Source organism: Enhydra lutris, unplaced genomic scaffold (assembly GCF_002288905.1).
Source record: "Enhydra lutris kenyoni isolate GAN:26980312 unplaced genomic scaffold, ASM228890v2 scaffoldscaffold44, whole genome shotgun sequence".
In the NCBI taxonomy this organism is placed as follows: Eukaryota; Metazoa; Chordata; class Mammalia; order Carnivora; family Mustelidae; genus Enhydra; species Enhydra lutris.
In genome coordinates, this window is record NW_019154128.1 from 6,771,962 (window position 1) to 6,793,722 (window position 21,761).

General features: G+C 39.9%; 1 protein-coding gene across 1 annotated transcript in view; it reads right to left on the reverse strand.

The window, feature by feature from the left end:
* Nucleotides 1-1,982: 1,982 nt before the first annotated feature.
* The window catches only part of LOC111155939 (solute carrier family 9 member A4), a 63,920-nt gene continuing 44,141 nt past the window's right edge, over nt 1,983-21,761 (reverse strand). The window contains exons 8-12 of the mRNA XM_022516423.1: nt 21,438-21,599; nt 15,899-15,995; nt 11,094-11,225; nt 9,791-9,878; nt 1,983-3,672 (exon numbers count right to left, since the gene is read on the reverse strand). Coding sequence (XP_022372131.1) covers nt 3,317-3,672; nt 9,791-9,878; nt 11,094-11,225; nt 15,899-15,995; nt 21,438-21,599 — 835 coding nt within the window. The 3' untranslated portion in view covers nt 1,983-3,316. The remainder of the gene's footprint in view (nt 3,673-9,790; nt 9,879-11,093; nt 11,226-15,898; nt 15,996-21,437; nt 21,600-21,761) is intronic.

Here is a 21,761-nt window from a genome sequence, read left to right on the forward strand (position 1 = left end):
ACCGCTTCATGTAATATTCCTCTGTCATGAGTACCTGCATTTTTGCCTAAATAATTATAGCTGCTAATGATCAAGTTTTTACTATGAAACAAGCACTAAGCTGAGAATTTTCCAAATATTACCTAATTTAATCCTTAATGATGAGGTAGATTAAATAACTACCTTATTTTATCAATGGGTAAATTTCAGCTTGGGGAAGATAACTAGGTTGCCCAAAGTCCCACAGCTAAAATTGGCTTTCACCCTCAAAGCCTGAGCACTGAACTAACTATGTTGATTTAAAAATCTAAATGATCTGAGTGGCAGACATCTGAGGAGGCGAGGAAGTGTTCTAGGAGCTTCCCTATAGGCTGAAACCAACGATGTAGGCCGAAGACCTGAGCAGTAGTAGTCACCTCTTCTACCCAGGCATGGTAATTTTATTACTGAATTCAAGTGGCAATTCTAGCCCTACTTCCCATGACCCTTTAACTTTTTCTCAGAAGAGAAGCATAGAAGTATCTGGCCTTCCCGAGAGAGAAGGGTGTCCAGAATGCCAACCACACTCTGTCATAGCAGACTCTCTCCTGCAGCCAAGGTTTCTCTTTTAGCAGGTGATGAAAGACAGGGGAGGTCCCATAGCATCCCATCAGGTTTGGGTGGGGTGTGTACAAATATTTACCACATTCCAAACACCAGCAAACATGTGGGAAACCTTTAGGGTAGAAAGCTGCTGTATAGGATAAAGAAAAGAAAATGCTCCTTTACCCAATTTCAGAATTTACTAAAATCTAAGTCCACTAAGGCTAACAATAAGAACAGGTTTGAGAAAGTAAAAAAAAAAACACTGGGGGGGCAAGGGGCGGGGATAGGATTCTGTGGGTTGTGTGTTTGCTTTTTCAAGGTTGAAGATAGAAGGGCAAATTCTGCCCCTGGTGGAGAAGTTGTGATGCCTCGTAGACCAGCTGCTGGGCCCAGGAGAGCGCTCTCATGGGATTCCGACCTCTCCCTGAGCTGCGAAGGGGAACAAGAAGCAGATCTTTCTCAACACTCAAAAGGGAACTTTCTCTGCTGCACTGCATGGTGCCTGTTGGAAAAACTCATGATGTGAAACCCATACCCAAGAGCACTCTTGGAGTATTGATCATACCCTCAACCAATCCCCAGAGTAGGCTGTCACCAGTGGGATGAAGACCAGGTCACACTACATTTAGAAACCACCCTGGATGACTGAGGAAAGAGGCCATTTCCACCATGAGCTCGCCAAGTCTACCAGCTACCAGGACCACAAGGGCCCTCAATATGTCATACTTTGCAGGAAGGAACTCCAGAGCCACTTTCCTGACACAGTCAGCCAGAGCCAGACAGGATCTAGATGAACAGAGGGCCTTGGGGCTAACAACTTTATGATGTTTTCTACCAATAAAAGGGGCAAATTCCCATCTATTCACTAAATCCCATTCTCAAATGGCAGCAACATCTCAGAGAAAACAGAAGAATTAGATGAAGTCCACTAATCTTTAGACTTTGCTGGCTACTCTGGGAAGGGACTTTCATAGTTTGGATTTCTGTTATGTGGAGAATCTAGCAAGGAACCCAGCCAAATCTTAAGAATCAGCTTTGCATATGGCTTTGGAAAGGTGATTTCTGATGCTTCTACTCTGTCTCTGTATTTTCATCTACGGTTTGAAGATAATGACTCACTGACTCCCTCTCATGGGGCATCAAGTTTTTTCTGTTGCTTTGACTGCTTGTTTGTTTGAACAATAATAAAGGGGAAAAAAACAACAACCCAAACCCAGAGTTGCCTGGCTTTTATACATACTTCTATCTCTTTGGGTTGATTACTATCACTTGGTAACATATAACCTAAAATATTTAGGCAACCTAGAAGCAGTCTTATATTTCAGATTCAGAAGCCAAAAAAAAAAAAAAAAAAAAGTCACTGTTGCCCCAACATTAATAGATAATCCACCATGTATTGTAATAACTAAGACCAAAAAAAAAAAAAAAATGGAGAAAAGTTTAAAAGAATAGAAAAAGGGTAAATCCGAAACATAAAAAACACAACTGTTGAATGGATAAAATTTAAAATGAACAGACTATCCCCCCGTCCTTCAGACCACGTCAGATGCGCACACAGGAACACATGCAATTCCTAGATAAATTCTGTAACACACACAAAGTGATGTGGGACACCCAGGAGGAAGCAGATCACTTCATTGCTTCTGAGTAAGGGTATCAAGGCAGATCTAGAGAGCCGGGTGCATCAGAAAGCATCCTTTAAAGATGTATATGATTAAATCATTTGGGGATGGTTAGAGATGTCAAATATAAAATGATCAAGGATAGTATGCTTATGTTTATTATAGATCAGCCATTTCGCACAACAAATAAATATGTGTTCATCTACAGGTGACCAGCAGAGAGAAGAGGGAGGGAGGGCAAGAAGGGAGGAAAGATAAAGTCATCTAGCAAAGCTGGTGAGCTAGACCATCTGGACTGTGAGGCTCAAGGTCAAGTCTGGGGGTGATGAGGATGGAAAATTAAATTGGGAAATAGTTTCAAACCCTAGGGCACAGTATCACAGCCTACAACTACATGTCTAATAAATACTTGTTGCTCGTGTCATCGTTATTAAAGACTGTGTATGGCTATTTAGTTTTTAAAATAAATATTCCAATTATAAAATAGACTACAAGCCCATGGTTCACAGATCAATCCTCTAGTACATATCACATCCATTTATTATTGCTACTGATTAAATATAGCCATGTTGTGGCAAATTTTACCTTTCCCCAGAAGTATAATTCTCACATAGTATACATCAAAATGAAAACTGAATGCATTCTCTCTGGATAGAGTACAACCAGCTTGTGAAAGCTGCAACTCACCACGGACCTTGGGCAAGGCGTCTTTATTTGTAAACACAGAGGACTGGGCCAGGCGATTTCCCAGGCCCTTTCCAGTTTTAACTTGATTATAAGCTGCACATGCAGATAGTCAAGGTGAATTACTTGACCAATCATGCTTGTATCTCAATGAATTTCATGGATCACACACTCTTGGGAATTTTAGCAATAATCCCTGTGATGATTAACATTTATCACTTTCAGGGAATTCATCTGCAGAGTACACCAACCAAGAATGTAGCAGAGCCTACAAATTTGTCCCAAGTCATTCTCCAGAAAAATCCCCCTTCCTGAATAGATACATGTCTAATAGCTTCTGAAAAATAAACTCAGTAGCTCTCTTCGAAACTTGGAAAATCCTTTTTCCACAATAATAGGAAAATGGGCTCTTGAAATACATGGAGACAATCCTGTGGATGATGAAATTATTTTCTTTGGAGCAATGGATTGTGGGACCTGTGGTGTTGCCTGCTGGGTCTGTGCTCCGCTGACCATCGGGACCCACCTGCTGAGGCCTCCTCCTCACTGTCCTCTCCAGATTCAAACTCTTCATCTACTGCGTGGAAGAGTGGTTTGGGCCGTAGTGCCTCCCTTCTGCCTGCGCCAACATGCTCTTCTTGGCTTGTGTTTCTTGGATACCCAAAGTGGCATGGCTTCCCTCCTCTGGGTAAACTCTTCATTGGGATTATCTCTTGTGTCAGCCATCTTTCTTGAAATGTCCCTGTTCGAGGGTGTGGTTTGAACACGATGGATGGGAGTTCTGAATAGCTGCTGTCATCGCCTAGGAAAATATGACAAGAGGAGGAAAGGACACGACTGAAGGTCAGAGAGGACGCCATATCGGGATGGCAAGAATTCAGAGTGAAACAGAGTCCTTGAGGTTCCAGTTCTCATGGTCACTGGTTTGACTTTCCCTGCCCCAGTGAAGGCACAGAATAGAAGCATATGTGCTGGGTTATAAACAAAAATGTACTGAAACCTGTGTATCAGGCTGGACTCCTTCAGGTAAGTAAGGGAGTGGTTTTTTTTGTTGTTGTTGTTTTTTTTACAAATCAGATCAACTGGCCATAGGCATTAGGCCATAAGGCACAAAGATGCTTTGTGTTCTCAGAGACCAATGTTTAACTGAAGGTTTCATGGTAACTGTGATAGGAACATGGTTGGTTTGGATTTTTTGTTGTTGTTTGTTTTTGTTTTTTCAGATTTTATTTATTTATTTGAGAAAGAGCATGAGCGATAGGGGTGGGGAAGGCAGAAGGAGAGTGACAAGCAGATGCCCTGCTGAGCAGGAAGCCTGATCCCAGGATTCTGGGATCATGACCTGAGTGGAAGGCAGACACTGAGTGGAAGGCAGCCCCAGTCGGTTTGCTTTTGAATCGGTGGTTACCAGAAAGCATTAAATCTGAGTTTCATCCCTTTGACCTTGAAAGAGCCAGTCTTGGAGAAATGGGGGGGAGAGAGCCACAGCAGATAGCCATGTGTGGCAAAGCCACAGTGACTAGATGTCCTCCCTTCAAAGGAAGTCAGAGGTGAACAGATTACCACTGGCACATGACAGCCCATGGTAATAGTGGACATGTCCTTGTAGGGAGAACTCACTATGCACCCATCACTGTGCTAACTGTTTTACATCTACAATGCCATTTAACCCTTATGACAAGCCTTGCAGATGAGTATAGTATAGTATAGTATAGTATAGTATAGTATATCATCCCCATTTCACAGGTAAAGAGGCTGAGGTTTCAAGAGGTTAAGTGAATTCCAGTATCACACAGTGAAGATGGGTCTGCAGTTTAGCGGAGTCTGTCCAGCTGCACATCTGCTCTCTGCCACACTGAGCCTCACTCCCTGATACGTGCCATGTGCAGGTCAGAGGCTACACCAAGGGCAGAAGGAAGCCACTGGGTATCTACGTAACATCCCCTCTCGGATGACCTTCTAAAGACCTCATCCATGCCTAGGACATTGTGTTTTCCCTACTTACTGTGCACACATCTTCAAGGGAATATTGTTCACAAATCTCATCTATTCTCATTTCCTTAAGTTTTAACCTTATAAATTTATTTTCCCTTTAAATAGTCTCCTGAGATTTTAAGCATTTTAAGAACTTCATATTTAAATCTGAAAGCAGAGTTCTTTCTCCCACTCTTTATTCCCTCTTAAAAAAAAACAAACACAAAGCAAAATAAAAACCCCACAGCTAGAACAGATATGCACACAGGTATACAGAAGACAAAATGTGTTGAGCCATCAGAAAAATTTAAAATAACCTGTTCATTAATGTTTTTCTAAATGTGATCAAATTATCCTCAGAACGTAGCCTGGAAGTTGAGGGGAGTGGGGACAGGAATCAATTGTTTGAATTTAAAAAATTTAGTTCAGAATATTTGTCCATTTTTTTTTCATTACTTCCCTTTAATTTGTGCTCCATGACCTGGCCTGGAACAAAAGTTCCTCTTGATCCTTTGGTACTTGGAATATTACCTAAGAAAACAATGGCCTGGATGCTTCTGCCCCCAAGAGCGGTCTTTTGTCCCTCCCCTCTGCCCCCTCCTGGTTTCCTACCCCTCCTTCTAAGTGTATGTTCAGCATCAGCACACAGATTATAGCTGATGTTTCCTGACCACCTCTGCTTATCGGAAAATAGGTTCCAAACCCTAGGAAGAGGCTTGAACAGACAACTTACAAGGTTCCATGCAACTTAAGTCAGTAGATGTGTCCAAAAGGGGAGGAAGAAGCCAGGGGAAAGGGGAACAGGAAGGAGGAAGATTGGGGGCTGGGCTCTGTCCCAGTTGCAAAACCTCCTGCTGGCAACACTTAGGCCGGCAGTTCCAGGGAGAAATCAATGGAGACCTTGCAGCAGAATCTGAACATCTATTCTTCTATCTTCCACTTTAACTTCTGGACGTTGGCACCCAGGGGCAGGGTGAAGGAGAAACAGAAAGTGCTTCTGCACAGGGCAAGGCAGAGCCTGACACCCGGGGGTGACCATGGATTATCTCATACAAAATTTGCTGTTTAGAGACCTAGACCTTGGGTGCAACCCTCCCTGCTCCCTTTCCTCATGGTTTTGTTTTAATTCTAGTAAAACATACCATTTTAACCTTTTTTTTTTCCATTGTCACCATTTTATTGTATAGTCCTGTGGCATTAAGTACATTTACATTGCTGTGTGTCCATCTCCAGAACTCTTTCGTCTTCCCCAATCCACATGGATTGTCAGCCATCTCAGAGCAGGAGAGGTCGGTGTCTAGGAAGGAGTTCTCTATGTATAGCACCAAGTGAGCCTTGGCTTTTTACAGAAGAGCCTTGGAAAAGTATGTGGAGCCCCCACACATCTAGACTAAGGGATATTCCAATACTGGAGAGCACGGTGAGAAAGAAGAATCTTCCCCAAGTCACAGCCTGGTTACCCAGAGACTGTTGGCTGGATGCCGTCTCTCCCTCCATATTCTCCCCTAGAAGCCCTCTGGCCACTCCTTGTTTTGTCCTGGTGCAGAAAGACTTCAAGTTTGGAGAGAATGTGAATTCAAATAATTGTGCCCAGAGACACACTAAGAATTATTTCAGTCTAACTCTGATTATTTTAATGCTTTAAAACTTATTAAGTCCCACTTGGAAAGAATATGTGCACCTCTATGTTCACTGCAACATTATTTACAATAGCCAAACTATGGAAGCGGCTCATGTGCCCATTGATTGATGAATGGATAAAGAAGATATGGTATATACATACAGTGGAATATTATTTAGCCTTCAAAAAGAATGAAATCTTGCTATTTGCAATGACATGAAAGAATCCAGAGAGTATTATGCTAAGTGAAATAAGTCAGTCAGAGAAAAACAAATACTATATGATTTCACTCACATGTGGAATTTAAGACTCAAAACAAATGAGCAAAGGGTAAAAAGAGAGAGAGTTAAACCGAGAAACGGACTCTTAGTTATAGAGAGCAAACATAGTTACCAGAAGAGAGGTGGGTGGGGGGGGGGGGGAAACAGATAAAGGGGTTAAGAGTACAGTTATCTTGATAAGCACTGAGTAAGGGACAGAATTGTTGCATCACTATATCATACACTTGAAACTAATATAACATGGTATCTTAACTATACTGGAATTAAAATTAAAAACTTGATAAAAATTTAAAAATAGGTCCCACTTCATTACTTTCTTGTCTCAGATTTCTAGGTTAACCATGATTTTTGCTCATCTAATAAAAATTTTGGGCCAGTTGTGCACAGTTGAAGGAAAAATACTGCATTGGACCAAGATTTCATTTCATTCCCAGAAAAATTCATGTTCAACTGGCAATTCTGAAGTGTCTTTCTTTGCAAGAACACCTCTAGCTACCCACATCAAGTCTTTTTTGATGTTCCTCAGTAGTACTAATTATAATGGGTAATATCTCTTTCTCATTTACTTGACTCTAGGCACTGTTCTGGGAGCTTTGTATGCGTTGACTGGCTTCATCTCAGGACAACACTGGTCTATGTAGAAGGTATCAATATTCTCCTCTTTACAGAGAGAACGAAGAAGTAGGCTTTTGTGTTTTCTTCATATAAGTCCTAAGTATATTATTATTTTTATGGAAAATATGAGTGAGAGTCTTTTAGGACATCTGTTCAAAGAATAGGATCCTTTGACCTATTCATCTGGTGAATAATGTAGACACATTTCCAAATGTTAAACAACCCCCACTTCTGGAATAAATCCCACTTTGTAAGGTATAGTATTTCTTTAACATTCTACTATATCTTGTTAATAATGCTTTATTGAGGAATTCACATTTTGCTCAAGTGAGATTGCTATGTGGTGGTCTTCTGCTACAGGAGCATGTGACATTGATGTTCATCACAAGAAATGACCATGAGAATTTCATGTTTTCTATGCATTCCAACAATATAAATAGCACCAGATTATTTGTACCAGGAAGAGTGTTAGAAATTAATTTACTGTACACCCTACAATGGTGCTCTTTTGTTTTGTTTACTTTTGTTTGTGGACTAGCTCTTTTACAACATAAAATGACACTGCTTTCCAGAGGGTGCTCTGGGAATAGATATCTAGATCAATGAAACAGAACTGAAGAGCCCAGAACTCTCTTAGGATAAGTGACTTTAGCACAGCAAAGGTGGCATCTCATCTTGGAGGAAAAGATGGGGTTGGGGCAGGTGCACAGCCATTGGAAAACAATTTGAAGGGTGTCTCTGTCTTAATCTACACAAAGATATATCTCAAAGGCTTGAAACTTAAATGGAATTGTTAAACTATTAAAGTTTAAAAACATTGGGTAAATCGTTTTTTAATTTTTCTGTGGAAGATGGAGCAGATTTGATTGGTCGGAATAAAATTTGCTGAATGGTGAATATATCTAAAAACTAACAGATAAATGTGAAACCGGAAGAGAAACCATGGGCAACAAACATGAGACAATAGATGACATCCTTGTTAAACAGTGTTCTTCCAATTCATTTTAACAAAACAAACAATGGAAAAGAAAAAAAAAATTGCCAGAGGCAGAAACAGAAACTTCCCAAGAAGAAATACCATTGCTTCCAAAAATATGAAAAGATTTGACCTTACTAAAAATGAAACAGACTCAGACAAAAATTAATATAGTATATAAATTTTACCCTATCACATCATAGTTTACTCGGAAGTTTGAGTGATGGTGAAATGATTGGCAATGACCCTTCTCATAGACTGTTGGTGTGAGGGTAAATTTAAATACATGCAGTTTTTGACCCCCAAATTTTGCTTCCAAGAAAACATACTAAGGCAATAATTGGTTATTTGTGCAAAAAAAATCACAAGTGATTTGAAGAGCTTATTATATATCATTGCTCATATTACATATAAAAACAAAATACCTTAATATTTATTAATATGGATTTGGCTGACTAAGCTAGGATTATTTTATATAATTGACTATTATTTACTCATAAAAATGATTATTTAGTTCATATCAATTGAATGGAAATATGTCTATAGTAGATGGTTGAGTATACTAGACAATTTATAAAAATTTCAAAGCAATAATGACACAATGATTTTGTGGATAATATGATACTGTGTGTTTTTTTCTTTCTTTCTTTTATCAGGTACAGATAGGGTAGAGATCAGGATGGTGCAGACAGAATTATAGAAGAATGCTTACCATAATGTTCTATAAGGATTATATCCTGCTGTTGGGGTTTCAAGTGCTTTTAACTTTCTTATTTTATACTTTTTCCTACTGATTGATTTTTATTTTATATCAAGCATGTTTTTAAATCAGAAGAAAATAAAGTTTCATTTTGAAGAATAATTATATTCACTCTTCAAAGATTGAATTCTAAAATCTGATACATTTAGCTTATTTGAATTTCTAATCGATTTTTAAGTCTTAAAAATTTGGAAAATTTTAAATAGATAATATGGCATATTATATATTATATATCATCTTTTGCTCATAGAGAATCATTTTGCATATACAATAATAATGGCCTTTATTAGAATAATAGACAGCTTCAAAAATTCTAAGAATTCTACTTAAAAATTAGACATTAAAGGGAAATGGTTAATCTGTAAATTTGATGAAATTATTTTAGTAAAACTTAACCAACTTTGGAGAATCCTGCTAATTTTTAAGTATTTCAAATATTTAATTTGAGTTAAAAATTTTCAAATATTTCCAAAGAGTGCCCATTTTACACTGGCAAATTATCCCCCCTGGGCTATATCCATCCTGTTGCCTTTTCATATTGCCTGTGAACAAAGAATAGTTTCTACCTTTATAAGGGGCTGAAAAAAAAGTTAAAAGAAGAATATTTTATGACAGGTAAAAATGACATAAAATTCAAATTTCAGTGTCTGTAAACCAAGCACAAGGAAAAGAACAGCCAGGCAGGCAGGTTACCTGTGAAATCAGCAAACTTTGGGTCTCTTCTTATGGGCTGAGGGTGGCCATAGGGAAAGGACAGGTAGCGGATGTTTTTAGTACCAGCCTGTGGGTAAGAAGCAGAAAGGAAAAGCAGAGGTGAGTCTGCAATTCAGACTATCCCGTGGGAAACAGTGGGAGCCACAGGCCCACACTGGGCATCTCATGTAAGTTACAGGCTCGCCTGTACTCCTGTTTCTCTGGTTTAAAGACAGCAGAAAACCTCAGCCTTCAATATGTGTTTCCTTTCCCTCCCATGGGGGAGCCCCTTGGATGATTTTATTTTGGAAAACATTTGTTTTTCATTAAGGAAAACAAAATTATGGGTTATTGGGCTGTATTTTTATAGGAAAAAATAAAGAGTATTTAGTCCACAGTCAGATCTATGTATTCTACTCATTGGGTTAATTATGATTAAGTGGGATAAGCCAACTAGCCTTTTTGTGTGGGAGTTTCACTGTCTGGAGAAAGGGGATAAAATGCCTGTGTTTCATTGTTCATGGAAAGAGTCTGAGGATAAAGTAAAACATTAGAATGCACTTGTATTCTTTGCAAACAAGATATCACTAGGAAGTTTACATGTACCTCTTAATGTTAGCTGGTCAGATGTGTGCTGAAGGTAAGCATTCCTACAGGATCACAGGTTGAATACTTTGTTTGATTTTATTTTGAAAATGATGAAGTGTGAAACTAAAATGTTTGAATAAGGCCACTTAACCCTCTGTTCAGGCGGTTAGTGCTTATTATTATTACTATCCTCCTATTATCACTACATTTGAGCCACAGAGACTAGGGTAGAAATTAGAATCTATCCAGACGTAACCTTTGTCCGGAAGTTCCAGTGAAATTGTTTGATATGGCCTCAAATAGCATAGTTCAGATGCACCGTGGGTAATATGAAGACGAGCCCAAGAGTCTGGGTAAGAACGGATCCTTCCCTAGATCTTTCTGGGAGAGAAGGAAGCCTCCTAGACCCCAGGGCCCCAGTCCATGGAGGCTCCCCTATGGTCAGTACCTGGCCACCGTGACACTTGATCTAGACTCACAGCCCAGGGAGTGTGCTCCCAACCCCTGACCCATCTTGGAGGTCCACCCTAACCACGAACCCCAAAGCTCTGGACCCAGAGGGAAGTTGTCTCGTGTCCAGTGCCCTCTTGCTTTTGTATTACTTGTTGTATTACAGCAAGGTGCTGGTTTTGTGTAACTACCACTGGCCGTCGCGGAGGAGGCCTGGGAGAGGGACTGGCACAGCCCCCGGGTGTGTCCACGGACCCCACCTTACCGGCTTTCCCCACGGCAGGCTGTGGCCTTTCCTCATGCTCTCCCTTAAGGTATTCTGCCGGCGGATCAGAATCTCTTTAGCCTGTTTCTCGCTTGTTTGGGGTTTGAGGTTGTATTTGTTGTAGGACAGGGTCTGCGGAAGGAATAGAATGTCAAATACGTCGGGACATTTCCAAACCACCATGGCTTTTGGAGCCCATGGAAATATCACAAACTAAGAGAAAGAAGACATCGAAGAGGCCACCCGAGCATTTGCCTCAATTACAGGGGAGCAAGCGGTGGCCCCCGAGAAGAAAGGCCTGTGACTGAGGCTACCCTACCAGGAGAGAGCTGTGGTTTGGAGCCTATGCCTTCCAGCCCACACAGCCCTGCTGTCCCCCTGTATTGTCTCTTTTGTATCTTTGCAGTGGTCCTGCCCTGAGATACCCATGGACTTCAGCTGCCCCATACCCACACATTTTCCCCGGTCATGTTTTTTATGCCCGGACGGTGCTTACTGAATGTTTGGATCCAATGGATGAGGAAAATGTCAAAACTGCTTTGGGAATTTCATTAAGGTTGCTATTTTTACATTTTTCTGGTTAAAGCCTCATTAAAAAAAAAAAAATCAACCAATTACCATCACTGTTTAAAAAGGAAGAGGTTTTTCCCCAACCAAAATGAAAGAAAGATATAATTGCCGATTAAAGAGTAGTCCTTCAAGCTGAAACAATTATCTTTATAAAAAATTTCTTCCTTATTCTCACCAGGCCAGCAATAACCTGTCTTAAACCACAAACCAATGCTGGTCTTCAAATGTTTACAAAGTACTTAAACTGGAATCTCTTCTCTCTGTACCTTTCACTGTGCAACAGTGACTATACCAGTCTCACTGGAATACAGGTAACAGACTCAAACTACAGGTCCTGGCGCTCCTGGTTAATGAAAATTGTGATAAAGATTTCCAATTCAATAGCAGAAAGGCAATTGTTCTGTGTATCAGGTGCCTTGGTAAGCACAGGATTTTTAAAAAACGGATAATTTTGAAGAACGGTCTTCATAAGGCTCACGGTCTACTTGGGGAATCAAACAAGCATATACTGTTATGTATTCAGGAAGTATTATGATATTGGGTCTGCAGGGATTTATAGAGTACAGGCAAAGGGCACTGATCCAGTCCTGGGTGGGAAAGCTGCATTGCCCAGACTGACTCTTGAAAGATGAGTAGATGTTCCCTTCAGGAAGATGGAACACATGAGATAAGACATGGCTCTGAAAAAAATGTGATGGGAGAGAGGAGGACCTACTGGAGCAGAGCTGGGAATTTGTTTACCACAGGAGAATTTAGTACTTTATTCAAAGCATGGTGAGAAATGAGACAGAGGTATGGGGCGGGACGGGGGTGGTGGAGCACCTAGGGACAACCTGCCAAGAGACGAGACTCCATCATCCAGGTTAAGGAAGGGTTCCCTAAGTGGGGAGCACATACTCTAGGAGATGCTATAAGATGATCTGCAGTGTAAGGAAAGAATACTAATACTTATGTTTCCATTCATCTTCATAAAAAATATGAAAGAAATTAAATTTCTCTGTACTTACTATGCAGATTTATAATAGACCCTTGCCTGGTCAATATAGGGGATGGTCTTGTTTCCTGCCAGAACAAAAGAGGGTGTTTGTAACAAGGAGGGGTTGACTAAGAGTAGGAAGTCAACCTCACTGGTTCACTGGTTTTCAGTTTATTGCTTGTCTTTTTGTGTCTATACAGCCAGTTAAGTAGATTTGTGGCTTTCATTATGTTAGCTAACTAAGCCTCGTAAAACAGACAATTGTCTAAAAGGAGTTCCATATAGAAGGCAGAGGTTGGAGGCCAGGGGAAGGATGAAGAATTTGCAAAGCCAACTTTCACCATCTCCTGATAGGAGATCTTTACAAGCCACTCTTGGCAAATTAACCAATCTGATAAAAACCTGGCAAAAAATTAAATTTTTGAAGTATGTTTGAAATATGGATTCTTATCCACCATCACTAATGATGAACCTCAACTTCAGTGCACTCACTGTATAGATGGAGAGATTAAGGAATGACACATGATACTATCACAGAAACATTTTAAAACCGAGTACTAGAATCCCAAGACAAACTTTTATAATTTTTTATCAACGTTAAATTCATGCAAAAGTGAAGTCAGTGTGTGTATATGTTTATATACACACACATATATGAGTGTCTGTGTGTGTGTATATATATGTGTGTGTGTGTGTGTGTGTGTGTGTATGTATATGCATGTTACTGGTAGGAATTTCCTATACCTTGACTTGAAGCCTGTACTTTGAGGAACATGTGGACATTTTTGTTCTATTTCACCTGATATCACATCACCCATGTGCTTATCCTTGCTTGTCTGCAGGGAGCATAGTAGGTCCTATGCATATAACATATACGCAGCTTCCTCCACTCTGTTTCGTTTAGTCCAGCCCTTTAATGAAGGAGCTGGTGATTGATGAAAGACTGTATTTCCCCCTAGAACTTGAGTTCTATGGGAAAAGGCTATAGATGTGTATTAAATATTGACTGAAGAGAACTGAAGTTGAATAAATTGTTTTCCTTCTTTGAAAGTGTGTGAGAATTCTGAGTGTGATCTGATCATTTAGGCAACCCCAGGGGGCTGCCCATCAACCTCTGACTTATCCTTAGAGTCTGAGGTGAGGTCAGTTTCTTCCCTTGAACGTTTAAAGAGAGTGTTTCTCCATCTCCATTCTCAGGGCATTGCAGAGAGCTTCTGAATCCCAGAGGGCTGTCCCAATGGGAACTTCCAGAGGCTAGTTCTTAACTTGTCCAGCAGTGACAATCTGATACTGGATGTGCTGAGGGGAGTGGCTTCAAACAGGAATGGCCAGAGCCCTCCCAGGTGCGATGGACCAGCTCAGTTCCAGATCAACTATTAATCAGGATCCCCAGAGTCAAGCCCTGCATTCATCCCACCCTTGCCCTGAAGTGACTCCTGACTCCCAAGATGGCCTCTTCTGAGATGAGACCATGAGAAATGCCCCAGCCGTCAGCCCCACACTGTGTGAGGTCCAGTGACCTACCACCCAGGCTAGATACAACAGATGTCACCTTTTGTGACAATCCTCAAAACTGTAGATCACCCACTAGAAACCAAGGAGACACGTGACCTACATTGCATCTCTAGAGCAGTTTTTCTTTCAAGAGGGCTAGAGGACCACAAGGAAAAGGGGAGTCACATGACCTATGTAAAAGATGGGGTGAGAAAGGAGATAGGAAGGGAAGGACTGATAAGGCTCACTCTGTCAAAGTAACAAAAGTGGAGGCAAAAGTCAACTTAGGGGATTGAAACTCCTTTCTGTTTATTATTTATGTTCTCCCTGTGTGACCTTCTATGACCTATCTGCTTATTTGGGGGCAGTAAGAAGGAAGATGCTATATAGCTTAGACGGGAGAAACCTGGAGGACAGACTAAACAGGTGTACTTAGGAAAGAAGAAATTTGGCTGTCTGGGAACCTTCATGAAAGAAAAGAAAGAGAGAATGGTTAGTTAACTTCATTTTAGCTGGGTTGGAGTCCCAGGAACTCACTCTCCATTTCTGGACCTTTCCTTAAATTCAACCTTTGTCCACGTGACGAAAAGGCTAGTTTCACCCTGTCTTTGTGCTTGGCCCCCAAGAAACCAGCTGACATTCTTCAAACCAGGAAGCTCTTAAGAATTTATCTAACTATTTATCAGAATGTGATAGTCTTACTGAAACAGTTTCACTTGGAATGATCTGAAAGCTCTTGAATTTACTCTAAGCTTGCTATGATTGATGCTGACCTATATTCCTTCAGCAGGTGCAGAGCCTTTTGCTGACACATTCCCCTTAATCACTGACCTTTCCAAAACAGGAAGCCAAAGAACATTCACTTTACTGGATCACGTAAGGCTGGAGTCACACTGAAAGAGCACTGGGTAGACAGTTGGAAGACCTGGTTCTTAACTTGGATTTTTCTTGTGTGACCTTCAACAGGTCAGATAAACAATTCTCCTAACCTCAGCATCTTCTCCTTGAAATTAAGGGGCTTTAACCTGATGAAATTTTTTGGCCCCACTCAAGACTATGATCTATAACATAATCACAAAAATCAAGGCCCCCAAATGAATTTACTTGTAGCCATATCGTACTCAAGAATTAGCATGTTCAATAGAATCCTCAAACTGGAAAAAAAAAAACAAAACACCTCATCATTAGATTTTGCAAGCTTAAATGTCATTTGACTGCATCAAAATTTCAGAAGGACTCACCCACTGCCCCAGGAATGTTCTTACTATATACTTTCCACCAGTTCCCAAGTGGTAGTATAGACTCCATACCCTTTACCAAAATTAAAATATAATACACCTAATACATCTCCTCTAATGTAGGCTTTCAGCATTTCAATAACCATCTCAACTTTCTAAGCTCTTTTACAGTCAAACAGATTGAGCATATCATTGGCGTCCTGGTGCCATCTTTCTCTGTGGTGTGGTGAATGAGCTCCACCACTTGTTGTTCATCTCTATTGGTCTGGAAAGTACCAGGCTGCAGGGCTAGGGCAGCCTGACCCCTAGGGCCAGCAACTGGATCTGCATTCCTTTTTACAACACATGTGCCAAATTTTTTTTTTTTAAGCAGAAAAGTAACAATTAACTTTCTGTTCTCCAAATCAGGCAGAAAGAAACGGTTAACCAGAAGGCTGCTTTAGAGGAGATAATGTGAACAAGAACGGATTCCTGAAGGACTGGTTCCAAGGCCAGGCAATATTACAAGTCAGATGGCTTATACACACCCTTTGTCGAACTTGGTACATGTTGTGTGTCAGAATGTCCCTCATGGACTCCACGTCTTCTGGGGAAAGCCTTTTAGCTCCGTGTATCCTCTGGGCCCTGGAAACATCAATGGAGGGAAGCCAAGCATTATTCTTACATCCTGGCAAGAGCGCCACAAAAGTGTCAATATATATGTGGGAGTTCTAAGTTCCAGAACCCATGTTTTAACACAATTTTTTCTACTGTTTTAGTTAGTAAGTTTAGTAAGACACAATACATGCGTCTTGACTTACCATTTTGAAAATATGGTTTCCTTGCCTATAGCTTTTATGTGGGAACTAACTCATTTTTTAGAAAGGAGTTGAAGGTGGTTATAAACCAGTTATTTTTTCCCTCCACATCTGTAATGAGCAGACACGCTGGTAAAATACAACAAAAATAAATTGCTAGAAAATAAATGTTTAAAAAGATACTATAAAATTAGAACCAAATGTTTTACTGTTAGATTCAATGGAAATAAGAGTATTCAGCAAGACTGGCTCGTCGTTAGGTCTGCACTGATCTCATTGCAGACAGGTGACAAACAGCTCACAGACAACACCATCCACATGCCACATTTTGAATAACACTGATCTAAGGGACTTTTAAAATTCTGTGAGTACATTTACCTCAGAATGGTCCCTTTAGGAATTTTATCGTTGGTTAAAGAATAATTGTAAGAAACTAGAATCATATTTTACAAGGATTATTTGGATTATTTCTATTCTGAAAGCCAGCCCAGCTCTGAGACACTGGGCACTCTGTGAGATTCTAGAAGCCGTTGACTGCTCTCTGCCTCCGCATGACCAGCTCCCCAAGGCTTCCTTCACCATGAGCCCTCCCCATCCCCCCCACCCACTGCGCCCCCGAAAGGGTTTAAATATCAAGTCATGTCCAGGTTATCATCAATGCACAATTGTCTTCTGAGGGTTTCAAAATCATGACATTGCTATGTGCAGAATTCCCATGTGACAAATATATTTGATTTCAGTCATTTCAATCTAGTGGCAGAAATTTCTAGTAAACATTTCATTGTATGAATAATATATGTTCACTATAAAAAATAAGAACGAAAAAGAGAGAACTAAAGAAAATTAAATACATCTTTTAATACTCTCCTCTCCCTTAATATCTTGGTATAAAACCTCCCAGAATGTTGATTTTTTTTCTTTCCTTGCTGGAGCTCTTCTTGGTGCATAAAGGCACGGAGACCCTACTATCTGCTTGTAAAAGGTCTTACAATAATTGATCACAGAAATCAGTAGTTATTGGTTTCAATACAGGCCACTTTTTTAAAGTATTTTTTTCCTAAACATTAGTAGCAACATAGCAAGAACATCTTGTGAGTACTTTTTGTGCATTTGTAAGTACAATTGGTAAAATATTTTTAAGAAAAAATATTTATGAAAATATTTTTAAGAAAATATTTTTAAGAACTAAGAACTCAGATACCAGGTATCACAGCATGCCAGAATTTATTTAGCAATCCTATATGTAGACTGACTGATGCCCTATCTACAAAATCCTTGAAATCAGAGTTTCCATATCTCAAAGCTGCAAATGTCAACACTATCGATATTCAGTTACCACCCTTGGTGATCTAAACATTATTATCAGGGCATTTCAACCTCACTATTGAAAAGTCCTTGAAATAAAATTTATTCTGATTGAGATATACCTACACATTCCCACAATCTGAACACATTCTTTTATTATGATGGAAACAATCTCTTGCTGAGCAGAAAAAAAGAGCTAATAGAAAAGTTACATTTCCTATGTTCATAATGATATTCACAACCAAATAGGAAAGAAACCATAAGATAATAGTGAAGTTAAACTCAAGATAGCAGTAGGTCTCACTTGGCACCCTTCCCAGTTTATAATTGGCCACTTTGGGAAAGACTAGACTTAATTAAGGTCCATTCAGGCTGTTGGCTAGATGTGTAATACAGGGATCCCAAAGGCATTATCTCACACTGACCCACACTGAGAAGTGACAGCTATGAAATTATACAGAGGAATTATTAATTTAGGCAAGGTGATACCTGGAGTTTTCTACACACCACTTCATTAACAAAATCATCCCTGAGATGATCATATTGTGAGCACAGAAAGATATAATCCTTAGAAAAACCAAATACTAAATAATCTATAGGTCAAAAAAAAAAATTATAAGCTGAGAGATGCTTGTCACTGGAGCATTCATTCAATATCCATAAAGGAAATTTCTGTCACCTTAAATAAAAGTAATTTCATGACTATTAAGATCAAACTGGGAAAATCTGAATCCAAATGTATTTAAATAAAAGGTTCACATTGCTCTTAGATTTTTTTAATCAGATGCTATAGTAATGAAAAAAGACACTTCAGTTCAAAACACAGCAATATAAATATGAAATCTAGTAGATGTTCTATTCATGCCATGATATGAATTCCTAAAAGATCGAATATTATACCTTGATTCATTTGAAAGAACCCTTTCTCTTGTGATAGTTTTACACACGAAAGCCATAAGAAATGTATGCTAAGGTAAATGAAGAATGCATCCTCTGATAAACCAATGGGACTCAACTGCTCTTCTCTGTGTGTGGGCTCCTTGTGTCTTTTAAGAAAAGTCACATAGACTACCAACATTTAGGATGAGTGAAGAGTGGTGTAGGAGAGAGCCTGGCTCCGCATGACACAGTGTTTCATTATGGAAGTGAAAATGGCACCAGAATCTTCATTCTGGAATCTTCGGTATAAGAAGCATAAATGTAAACCTCTACCTGCCAATGTGTGATCAATTAAAAAATTCTTAAACTACAATAAAGTCATTTATAGATTTTTTTTTAATGAACGACATGTTAAAATTCTTTGGGAGCATTTAAGGATGAAGCTTTGAAGTTCTACAGTTGTAGTTTGTTGTACCCATAACTTTATACACACTTTAATATCTCTTTAATATTAATCAAATATTTTTAAGGGTTTGACTCTTTTAATCATTTGAGCCTTTATTGTCTGGTATTTCTAAAAGCTTCCTACTCATTGGTGAAATGAGGTGCCTCTATTTTAAAATAATAATCCAAGTACACACTCTATCTATTTCATAGGGTTGTTTTGAAGGTCAAATAACATAATCCATGCAAAAGAAAGGGGGGGGGGCATTCCACAGAAGAAAGGCCATCTGCTCTGTGCTATTGACAACTTCTGGTGATAGTGTTCTCCTGAGGTTCACAGAGTTTGGAAAGCTAACTCTCTCGTAGAACAATTGCTTAAACTTCTAAAGAAAAAAGTATATGTGCATTTTGTTGTTATCATCTCATACAGAATAATAAAAAGCGAGCTGAGTACACACTTCTTTTTCCTATTATTGTATGAAGGTTTGTTTTGAAGAAATTAGCTGCTTTGATCTTGGGAGAGGAATTCCTTTTTGCTTGATGTCGTACAGATTTCTGAGATCAAATGAATGCAATTTAAATACGATTAAACTTGTATAAAATATCAGGTAAAAGAATCTCCTCTCCTAACCCAGTTAACTCACGGGTTTGGGCTATTGGGGGGGTGGGGGAAAAGTCTCTAACCTCTTGGGCTCTCTTACTAATCCTGACTCAATGTCCAACAACTAATGAATTCAACAGAAAGGCTCCCTCCAGATAAAGCTGGCTTGGAAACTGCCTTGAGGTTACAGGCTGGGCTGGCTGCTTACGACCAATGCAGCGTAATACAGAGATTGCAAATATATTTTAGCACATGACAGCCTGATTCTCATTTGAGATAAGCGCCCCTACATTCTTAGACCAAGAGCTCACAGGACTACTAAGCAAATGGATTGAGGAAGTTCCTAATGGTTTAAGGTGCCTGAAGCTATCCAGACCTCCTGCAGGGCATTAACTCCCCTTTCCCCCTTCAGTGGGCAGGTCAAATGCCTGGGGACCAGAGGGTCACCTCTTCTCACTCTCATAGCTCCCTAGACTTTAGGATTATAAGTTTGTGAGACTTTTTTTTTTTTTTTTTAATTAATACCATGACCCCACTAGGGTTTGAGCTCCATAAGGCCAGGGACTGTGTCGGCTTGAAGTCCCTGGCACATAATAGGTGCCCAAGGAACAGGGTTGGGCCCAAGATTATGCCAAAAAGCTCAGTCAAGTTAAGTAGGATGCAAATACAATATTTTAGAAAACAAAGGTCACTGTAAAAAAAGAAAACAATCCACGATGAGTACAATATCAACATTTTAAATAAAGACACAATTGACAATACTGAGTTTGTTTTTTGTTTTTTTTTTCCTTCTGCCTTAGGCTCTAACATGGCTCCACATGGCACTGCCAATAAATATTTGTTAGCACACTGCCATTTTGGGATCAGCAGTTTCCTTAAAGCAAGCCAGGCAACTGGGAGCACCAAAACAAACAAGCAAACCACAAAAACAGTCTCACTGAGAAATAAGGCAGAAAGCTCTGTTTACACTGAGATGCCCTCAGGGATCGGACTTAAGATTTTTCTCAGGCCTGGAAGAAAGGCAAGGGTGTTTCTGATTCATTAGCAAGTAAGGGATGCGAGATCACACTCAGTCATTAGCAACCTTTTTACTGCTATCTGTTCTTAGCTCTTATCTCAACCTGCTTTTCAAACGTGAAGACTCAATTAGAGTTCATGTTCAAGTGTCTACAGAAGAATGTGGGATGACAGTGTTCCTTCTCCTATATAAATTATGAGTAATTTTCCTCAATTCATAAACTCCTTTTTTAAAAAGATACCTTTTAATTTGTCAGAGAGAGAGTGCACACAAACAGGGGGAGCGGCAGGCAGAGGGAGAAGCAGGCTTCCCACCGAGCAGGGAGCCTGATGTGGGGCTCGATCCCAGAACCCTGGGATCATGACCTGAGTGGAAGGCAGACGCGCCTAACCATTTGAGCCACCCAGGCATCCCTCATAAACTTCTTCATGAAAGAAACCTGGACATCCTTGAGTGGGCAGGGGGATGGGGAGGGGGTTGGCAGGTAAATGTAACTAGCCCACCAACCACCACACCTCCTGTTACCACCCCTCGACCCCTAATCCTAGCTAGCGTCAAAGGATGCTGATTGGGTCTCTCCTCCTCATATGATACAGGAAGAGAAATAAACGACTTGCGGGAGAAATACATATTATTATTAGTGTACAATTAGCAAAAATCAAATGAACTGGGGTTAAAGGATAGAAATTAATCAAAAAGAGAAAGAAAAAGTCTTGTAAACTATGCCATCATTCTAGAAATTCACTTGCCCCTCCTTCCCAAGGTAAGGAGTCATACAGCTATAGCACGCAACTTTTGCTAGAAAGTAATGTTCAGAAACTAGGTGAGAGAGGCTGAGCATGGGCCAACGTACAAATGGCCAATGACCTAATGGCCAAGACTTGGGTCATCCTTTTCCCATGATTCCTCCTTCAAATTTCTGCCTCTTCACTCGTCGTATTATCTCTAATTGAAACGATGAGTTAGTGCCTCCTAGGAATTCTGACATGGAAAGTCCAGATCAAAGGACATACAGGACTTACTGGTGGGGTACAGAAAAGGCTGTAGAACTGAGGATCCCAGTTTCTACCATCTCGATAGCTTGTTTCATTTCCAGCTTCTTGTACAAGGAGACAATGCTGGACTTGGGCTGGTTCTTTCGGGTTAGGATTTTCCGTAAATATCTGTGATCAAACTTCTTAAACCTAAAAACAAAGACCAATGGTTTGGACACCTTTAATCTCTGTACGTGTTATAGAAGTATATATTTTTCCTAAAACAAACTATTACCTCACTTTGTTCTGAACACCAGGATAGTGCTGAAAATTTAGTCTTTGAACACATTTTTAAAAAATAATAGGAATTTT